This window comes from Haliaeetus leucocephalus, unplaced genomic scaffold (genome assembly GCF_000737465.1).
Source record: "Haliaeetus leucocephalus isolate CR32 unplaced genomic scaffold, Haliaeetus_leucocephalus-4.0 Scaffold1000, whole genome shotgun sequence".
Classification (NCBI taxonomy): Eukaryota; Metazoa; Chordata; class Aves; order Accipitriformes; family Accipitridae; genus Haliaeetus; species Haliaeetus leucocephalus.
Genome location: NW_010973436.1, coordinates 1678833 through 1687152, shown reverse-complemented (window position 1 = coordinate 1687152; position 8320 = coordinate 1678833). Strand labels below are relative to the sequence as shown.

The 8320-nt window shown below is 63.5% G+C and overlaps 3 protein-coding genes across 4 annotated transcripts in view; all 3 read right to left on the bottom strand.

Moving 5' to 3' along the window:
- LOC104842413 (glutathione S-transferase 2-like) overlaps positions 1-430 on the bottom strand; it is a 1703-nt gene extending 1273 nt beyond the window's left edge. Inside the window, exon 1 of the mRNA XM_010584742.1 lies at positions 362-430. Coding sequence (XP_010583044.1) covers positions 362-430 — 69 coding nt within the window. The remainder of the gene's footprint in view (positions 1-361) is intronic.
- The window catches only part of LOC104842444 (glutathione S-transferase Mu 1-like), a 5012-nt gene extending 4386 nt beyond the window's left edge, over positions 1-626 (bottom strand). The window contains exon 1 of the mRNA XM_010584774.1: positions 591-626. Within this exon, the coding sequence (XP_010583076.1) occupies positions 591-626 (36 nt within the window). The remainder of the gene's footprint in view (positions 1-590) is intronic.
- Positions 627-1781: 1155 nt separating this feature from the next.
- Positions 1782-7242, bottom strand: AMPD2 (adenosine monophosphate deaminase 2). 2 transcript variants are annotated; one of them, XM_010584584.1, is made up of 17 exons: positions 7123-7242; positions 6771-6901; positions 6386-6454; positions 5644-5755; positions 5361-5547; positions 5115-5256; positions 4886-4975; positions 4490-4619; positions 4208-4402; positions 3890-4021; positions 3605-3768; positions 3345-3471; positions 3042-3205; positions 2829-2949; positions 2575-2748; positions 2227-2337; positions 1782-2119 (listed from the first exon to the last, which is right to left on the bottom strand). In XM_010584584.1, exons 1-17 carry the CDS (start codon positions 7150-7152, stop codon positions 1904-1906), a joined length of 2295 nt encoding a protein of 764 aa, XP_010582886.1. In that variant the 5' UTR covers positions 7153-7242; the 3' UTR covers positions 1782-1903. The 2 variants fall into 2 exon arrangements, with proteins under 2 accessions (XP_010582886.1, XP_010582885.1); XM_010584583.1 differs by lacking the exon at positions 6386-6454 and having other exon boundaries at positions 7123-7230.
- Between the last annotated feature and the right edge of the window lie 1078 nt (positions 7243-8320).

The window sequence follows — 8320 nt, the reverse complement described above, 5'->3', positions numbered from 1 at the left end:
AGATGGGGGGGGGGCTCCCCCAGACCCCCCATCCCCACTCATCACACCCACAGCAAATTCATGGGTGGAGGGGGTGTGCACTCTGCCCCAGGAGCAGCCATGTGCCCCCCCCCCGGGCACCCTCCCTGGGCAGATAAAGGAGGACATTGAGCGGTGGCCAAGGTCCAGGGCAGAGTGGGGGGGGGGCAAATTGCCACCCCCAGACTTGGCAGGAGGAGGACAGGGGGACAAGAGGACAGGCTGCACTTTCACCCTGCGGAAACGGGGAGTTTCTTTTCCTTCGGCTGGTTTCACTAGGGTGACAAGGGTCCCAAGGAGGGGGAACACACATGGGGGGGGACACCCTGCTTGCTCCCCTCACCTGGGCCGGGGCGGTACTGCCTCTCCTGGTAGGGGGTCTCCGTGTACTCCAGCAGCAAGCGGATGGCATGGGCCAGCTGGGGGGACACAGCACCCACCTTTTGGCACCCACCAACACCCCCCCTGTGCTCCCCAGGACCACCCCCTACCCTGGGACCCGCAGCCCCCCCACACCCCTAATCCCCCCCACCTCCCCAGCGAGGCATTGTCATATCACCCCCCCACCTCACCCCACGGATGTCCCAGTATCCCAGTGTGACCACCATCGTGGCACCCAGCTCTGGCTCTGGAGGGACACTGGGCAGGGATGAAGAAGCCAAGCCCCCCCAGCACCCTCCCCTTTCCCCTCCCCCCTCTCGTGACCGGGCGCAGGCAGGGTGCCAGGGTGTCCCATCAGCCATGAGGCCAGCGCTGGGGCTGCCACCCGACGATCAGGATCCGGCCCCCGGCACCCCATCACTTGGGGACCCTATCCCCAAAGCCAAGCCATGGTGGGGGGAACGACCATAGGGGGGCAATCTGTGGGGGCCACGCTCTTGCTCCCCCAGTTTCCCTCTGGGGCTGTGATACCCACCCCCTCATCACATTTAAATTTAAGTATTTTTACTTAAATACTTTATTTTTCATGCTTGGTTGGTTGGGGTTTGTTTGTTTTTTTTTTTTTTTTTTTGTAGTCGCCATCATGTTTTCCTGGGAGCGTCAGCCGCCGGCTCCAGACCGCAGGGGGAGGCAGGACCGGGGCGGGGGGACACGCAGGGACGGGATGATGCCCCACCGGGAAGAAAGAAGCCTCGTCCAGCCCGATCCGGGCCACAAACAGCTCCTGGGAGCGTGGGGGACGGGGACACGCATCACCCCAGCCCCTTTGCCTTTCACTCTGCAGTGATGAGGAGGATGGAGCATCCTCCACTGGGCACTGTCCCCTCCAGCCAGCACCCCATGTCCCCTGGGCCACCAGGTCCCCACTGATGTCACATCCCCGTGCGAGGGTGCGAGAGGAGCCTGGGGGTGCAGAGAGCCCGGGTTTGGGTCCCTGGGGTGCTGCCCGGCTTGTCCCCATGTCCCTGCAGGGCGAGAAAGTGGACGGAGAGAGGGGCAGGCAATTAAAAAGCATCAGGACCTGGGACCTGCTGCTGGGCTGGGTCCCCCACAATGTCCCCACACCCAGCACTGATGTCCCTCAACCTGTCAGTGTGTCCTGAGCCTGAGGACCCCCCCCCAGCGGTGCCTGCACCCATGTCACCTCCTGTAGCCTCGTCCCTCTGCCACCAAGCCCAGCAGGGACCAACCCAGCAAGGAGACACCAGTTAAAAAAAAAAACACAAGAAAAAAAGACCCCCCAAAAAACAAGAAACAGAGAGAACCCAGCAAACCCCGACCCCCCCACGGCAGCACCGGCGGGGTGCTGGGGACAGCAGTGGGGAGCGTCCCGTTTCCAGGGCGGGAGGTAGCAGGAGGGGGACGGCGGCAAAGCCCTGGAGGGATGCAGAGTGACAAGAGGGGTCCCCGCGGGAGCCATGGGACAAGAGCCCGGGGTGGGGAGTCAGTGGGTGCCCAGGGTGGAGGTGATGGTGAGAGCGTCCTCCTCCTGGATGGTCTCCAGCTCCTCCGTCTGCACCGCCTGCGTGATGAGGGTCAGCTCCTGGCAGAGCGTCTCGAAGCGGTAGCTCACACGGATGTCGGGGACGTTGGTACGACGGATGTCGTTGCCCTCCGGACCCTCTTTCAGGTAGTGGGGACCCAGCCAGTAGCTCTTCACCTGGGGAGGAGCAAGGAGAAGCTCCCACAGCTGCCTTGCACCCTTGGGTGCTGCCAGCACCCACCACAAGGTACTCGGGGGTCCCGGTGGGAATGGGGGTGCGCTACCTTGTGGGAGAAGCCACTCATCAGGACGCTGTTGCGGGCCAGCTCACACATGTCGCAGGAGCTGAGCTTCCAGACCTGGGTGGCGATGCTGTACTCCTCCATCAGCGGCTCCTGGGTGGGGGGATACGGCCTCAGCACCCACCCATGGGCCACCCCCTCAGAGACAATAGGGTCCCCAGCTTCTCCCACCCTCTCTGGACCTTCAGAATCCTCTGGAGCCCATCGGCATTGCCTTGCTCTTGGCCACCACCCAACCCTGTCCCATCACCGTGGCTTGGCTGGTGGCCACCCCGTAGCCGTTTCTGGGGGGGTCGGTGGCCCGTGACACCCCCCTCCCCAACCGCTTACCTTGGTGAAGTGGAACTGGAGGGGGTCGTCGGTGGAGAGGGAGACCATGAGCCCCCGTGAGAGGTACTCGGGCAGGGGGTTGCGGTGGTAGCTGAGGAAGAGGCTGTTGTTGCTCAACGGGGACATGGCGATGCCGATCTGCGCCAGGTAGTAGAGGTACTGCAGGACAGGGGCCTGGGGGGGGGACGACAGCAGGGTGAGGGGTGGTCCCAGCCACACGCCCGGCCCCCACGGGCACCCCTGTCCCTGCTCACCTTGCGCAGCAGCAAGCCATGGGAGATGTTCTCCGAGACCATGAAGCCCGAGACGAGGTGATGGATGGGGCCAGCCTCACCACAGTGTGGGCGCAGGACGAAGGTGTGGAAGCCTCTCTTCCTACAACGTGAGGCTGACCATCACCACCTGACCCCCCCCAAGACCCCCCACCAGGATGGGCGGAGGTTCCAGAGACCTCAAGGTGTCCTTACCGTCGGAGGTGGTTGAGCACTGTCATGTTGGCATACATGTAGTACAGGTAGTAGGAGTAGGGTGGGTTGTCCTCCTCCACCCAGTTGCCTGGCAAGGGGCTGTCCAGGTTGAAGATGTGATGCTCTGGTTTGGATTCATCATCCACACTGTCAAAACCATCCACCTGTGGGAGTGACAACCCCAGGGTGGGATGGTCACCCCCCCAGCAGATCTGTCCCAGCCCTCAAGCTGGGTCCAGGCTAGGGGTTACGGGTGTCACCAGTGTCCCCCATGTCCTCCCGGGAGCAGGATGTGGTGCTCACATGCTCCAGGAAGAGGTGCAGCTCCGGGTGTTGGGCAGGGTGGACGGTGGCCTCGTAGAGGGGCAGGAAGATGTTCTCCAGCATCTCCTGGAAGTTGGCCAACTGCTTCTTCGTCCGGTAGACATCACTGCAGGGGGACGGACCCTGCTCAGAGCCAGCTGTCCCATCCCCCCCCCCCCCCCCGGCATTCGGGGGGTGTCCTTGGTCTCTCTGCCCAGGACATGGCCCCGGTTGAGGGTATCTGCCCCCACGTTACTCACAAGAGCCGGGGCACCTGCACGAGCCAGCGGACGTTGTTGGAGTGGACGCGGTGGTTGACGGCCCAGCGGGCCAGCTTGTCCCACTCGTCCCGGGAGCGGCCATAGATGGAGAGCCGTAGCTCGGCGTTTTGGTACTTGCTCTCCTCCAGGTCAGACATCACCTCCTGCCAAGGAGGGGCAAATGTCACCCCTCAGCCACCGGGAAGAGGGATGTGGGTGGCATTGCCACCATGGGCATTGGAAGAAGGGAGATGTGGAGGGTCACCCATCAGGGCCGCTGCTCACCTTGATGATGTGGGCAAAGTACTTCCCCGAGACACGGTTGTCCGTCTTGATGAAGATCTCTCGCAGGATGGACTCGCCGATGGGGTTGTACTTGGCGTTGAACTTGTCAAAGCGGTGGAAGGTGTTGCGGTCCTGGCAGGGGGACACAGATGTGAGCTGAGACCCCTCATCGCCCCAGAGCCACCGCAATATCCCTATCCAGAGCCCCCAGCATACCCCACCCCACCCTGGTACAGCCCCTCGAGAAGATCCCCCCCCCCAGCCAGAGATGGGCTGGGGGCCCTGCTCATCCCCAGGATTTAGGGGTGTCCCTCATACCGCGTGGACATCCAGCGTGTCCACGCTCAGGTCGTAGGCGGTGAGGTTCATCGTCTCGAAGACCTCCTTGAGCGTCTGCTCCTTGCCCTTCTCCACGTGGACAATTTCATCCAGGTGCTTCTTCATGGCCCGCTTGATGAAACGCAGGAGATGCTTCTGGTTCATGCAGGACGAGGCATGGATGTGGGTGTCCACCTGCACGGCCAGAGGTGATGCTCAGCCCTCAGAGCCTCCAAGTGCTCCTGGGACAAGGCAGGACCCCCACCGTGACCCAGCAGGTACCTTGCGGATATTGTAGAAGTCGCGGTGAGGCACCTTCTTCTGGGCCGCCAGCTCCTTCATCTCGTTGAGCAGCACGTGCATCTGGAACTTGGAGCTCAGGTACTGCAGCCGGCGGTAGCAGAAGGATTTGCTGCCCAAGGTGGGGAGGGGGTGTCAGTTTGGGGGAGAGGAGGGAGAACATCCACCCCCAAAAGGCTGGTGCCCACCAGGATGAGGGGACGTGGCTCTGGACTCTTGGCCCCCCTCCCTGTGCACAGTGACCATGAACAAGGACGGACACACAGACATGGGACTTGCACCAGTACCATGTGTCATAGCCACCGCCATGTCCTCTGGTGCTGTCCCCAAGGTTCTGTCCCCCCCAAGACATGCCCATGGTGGGACCCTTCTCCTTACATGGGCCCGTTGATGATCAAAGCCATGAGGAAATTCATGTCGGCGATGAATTCCTGCAGGTCGGGGTATGGCAGGTCCAGCTCCGTGCTCCTGGGAGGGGACGATGGAGGTGGGTCACATGCGGGGACACAGTCCAGGGGGCTCCCTCCGTGCCCCGTGCCACCCATGGCAGCCCCCCAGCAAACTCATCACACCAGTGAGTGACTGTCGCCCCTGCCTCACAACTCACTTGTCGGTGAGGTCCTGCTTGGTGTAGACGTGCACCACGCCGTCCACCATCTTCAGCCCAAAGCCCAGATCAGCCGGCATGGTCTGGGGGTCCCATGTCTCATAGGGGTGCTGCTCCGCAAACGGGGGGTGCACGGGGGCATCTGCAGCCAGGAGACACCCAATGAGACGTGCATCATCGGATGACTCCCCCAAAAGCCCCCCCAGCACCCTATCCCAGGTGAAGACCCCACCATCCCGTGCTCACCAGCAGCCACGGGGGTCTCGGGCACCTCCTCGTAGCCGCGGGTCTCCAGAGGTTTCTCAGAGAGCTCCTGCAGGTACCGGGCAGTGGTTTTGCAGAAGCTCTGCAGGGACAACCCCATGTACTTCTCCCGTAGGAACAACGCCTTCACCACGCTCTTGGCTGCATCCAGAAGGTCCGTGAAGGGCACCTGGGGAGGAGGACACCAAAATAAACCCACCCCAAGGTGGGGTTGACACCCTGAAGACCCTCGCCCGGCCCCGGTGGATAGTGGGGGGAGGCTCACCCCGCACTTCTCCTCCCCGGAGATGGTGACGCGCTGGAACTCCCGCTCCAGCAGTGCCTCCCGCTCCTTGGGGACATGGTCCACCAGGTCCTCGCTCTGCTCCTTGAAGAGCCTGTGGGTACAGACGGTGGCTGGTGAGACAGTGACATTGTCTGTCCCCATCCCTGTGTCCCCGTGTCCCCCCCGGGAGCAGCACCAGCACCCGCCCCGGGGACTGAGTCCAGCCCCAGGGTGGCAGGAGGGTGACGTTGTCCCCAGGGATGTCACCACCAGGTTTGGGCAGCTGGGTGCCACTCGCATCCCTATTGGCGGTGGCATTGTCCCCCCACCCCAGACACATCCCCCAGCCCCACACGAGCACAACGAAAAGTTGGGGGTTGGGGGGGGAGGAGGACAGAGAACGAAATAACTCGTGACAGAGACAACTCCCAAGCGGAGACAGGAGGAAGGAGGACACGCAGCATCAGACCCCCCTTGACCAGGGTAGGGGGTGACAGGGCCACAACAGGGTCCTGTGCCACCAGTGGGGCTGGGACGCCCCCCCAGGTCACCCCAACCCCCCCACCCCTAAACCCCCCCCGAGGGCGTTAACCCCTTCAGTGCCAGCGAGAGAAGCTGGGTTGGGACCTTTCAGCTCTGTGTTTGGGGGAGCAGTGGGGGAAGGCCAGGTCAGAGCAGGAATAGGGGGTCCCCGATACCCCCCTCCGTGTCCCCGGCCGGTGGCACCGAGCCGGACACTCACTGTAAGTCCGCAGCACTGTCAATTTTCAAGAAGTCCTGTTTGGCTCTGAGCAAAATGTCGGGCTCAAGTCTGGGGACAAGCAGGCAGCGGCGGGGTTGGGGTGGGGGACAGCCAGGACGAGGGGAGGGGGAGAGAGGGGCCGGGGAGAGAAAATACCCCGTTAATACTGAAAACAACAAAAACCACACAGAAACCGGAAAAAATAAATTAAAAAGGGGACACCAAGCGCAACACCCACGGGAGAGAGGACACAGAGCTGGCACAGAGGACCGACAGCCCCCCCGGGGCAACCTGGGGTGGGTGGTGGTGACTTGTCCCCATGAGGGGACCCCGTCCCATGGGGGAGGTGGGGGGGGAGGGATGACACACAACCCCCCCGGCTTACTTGACGTCCTGGCTGATCTGGCGTTCCAGGCGCTGCCGCCGTTCCTCCAGCTGCTCGATGGGGCTCTCCTCCGGGAACTCGTAGGGCGCCGTCCGCATCTCGCTCTCGGCCAGTGAGCGGCAGAACAGCTCCTGCCCGGATCATCCCTGTCATGAGCTGTGCTCGGTCTCAGCCCGCAGGGTTGGGAGGGGAACGGTTGTGGGGGTCCCCCCTCCCCAAACCAAGCTGGAAAGGTGGGGGTAGGAGGGTTTGGGGTCACGGGTGGGAGAAGAGGGGAGGGGGAAGGATGGAGGCGAGACACCCCCCACAAACACCCCCCTAAGACCTGGCAAACTCAGTGCACAGGACCCACCTCCGCGATCTCCTTGTATTTGCCGTCCATGGAGGTGCGCAGGTCAACGGGGAAATGCTTCAGGCAATGGGGGGTCCCAGGCAGGGAACGCGCCGACTGCAGGGGCCGGGACCCTGGCCCAGCCCGCAACTCTGCAGACACCGGTACAGTGTGAGCTGGGGGTGGCCCAGACCCCCTTCCCAGGCAGGGAGGGGTTAATCATCCCTGTCACAGCCCCCCTCCCCCCCCCAGAACTGGGATCCTGATCGACAAAGTGGTGATGGGGAAACTGAGGCAGCTCAAGTGCAGGAGGGACCCCCCCTCTGCTCCCACCTGGTGCACTGAGGGGAGCTGCTGGCCCCATCGGGGCAGGGGGGTTGTAACAAGCCAGCAATGTTAGTGAATGAGGGGCTTGGGGGTGGGGGGGGCAGGACTCCCCCTGGCATGGGGGAGCAGGACTCTGGGGTCTCCCCAATCACCCCCCTCCCTCCCCTTCTCTCAGCTAGGCTGCTCCATCCCCCCCCCCTCCGTCCCTCTGTCTGCCTCCCCCAAACGCCAGCACCGCCCCCCCGACCCCGTCCATCCTCCTGGCCCCCGCAATCCAGCACAAAAGGCACCACCACGGGGGGGGCACCCCCAAAATGGGAGGGAGGGGAGGCAACGTACTCCCCTCCCCCCCAGCAAACAAACCCATTGCCCCAACCGCCCCCCCCCCAGTATTCTCGGCTTCTACCTGTGCTGGGGCTACCGGGCCGGGGGGGTTGCCCGGCCTCCCTCCCCACCACTGCCACCCCGGGGTGGAGACCCTGACCTGACCCCCTCCCCAGCACCCCCCTGGCATCAGGGGACCCCCCCGGGTGCCAGCACCCTCCTCTGCACCCCTTGCACCCACCACCCTCATTGCCCAACCCCACCATAGACCCAGCTGGGAGGGAGGCACTGGAAATCAGGCCCCACTGGTTAAACTAGGGCCACCAGTAAGAGTCCCCCACCCACCCAGCACAGCTTGGGGGGGGGGGTGTGAACCCAGGTGTCCTGGCCCCCCCCGCGGTGAGCATCCCACCCCATTTGCCCCCATAGCATAACCTCCCCGCATCCCCCAAACCAGAATGGAGGGGTCTGAGGAGCAGCCTCCCCCCCCCCATTACTGAGGTCTGAGGTGGGGAAACTGAGGCACAACCCACCGGGCAGGGGTGCCTCACTGCCCGGCCCCCCCCCC

Bases quoted from the DNA above. Each gene is read 5' to 3' on its own strand.
- AMPD2 (XM_010584584.1), bottom strand. From the start codon at position 7,152: ATGGACGGCAAATACAAGGAGATCGCGGAG. The intron at 5,756-6,385 runs GTGAGTGTCCGG...CTGTACCCACAG, and splicing joins GACAGTGCTGCGGACTTACA to GCTCTTCAAGGAGCAGAGCG. The intron at 3,206-3,344 runs GTGAGCACCACA...TCACTCCCACAG, and splicing joins TGCACCTCTTCCTGGAGCAT to GTGGATGGTTTTGACAGTGT.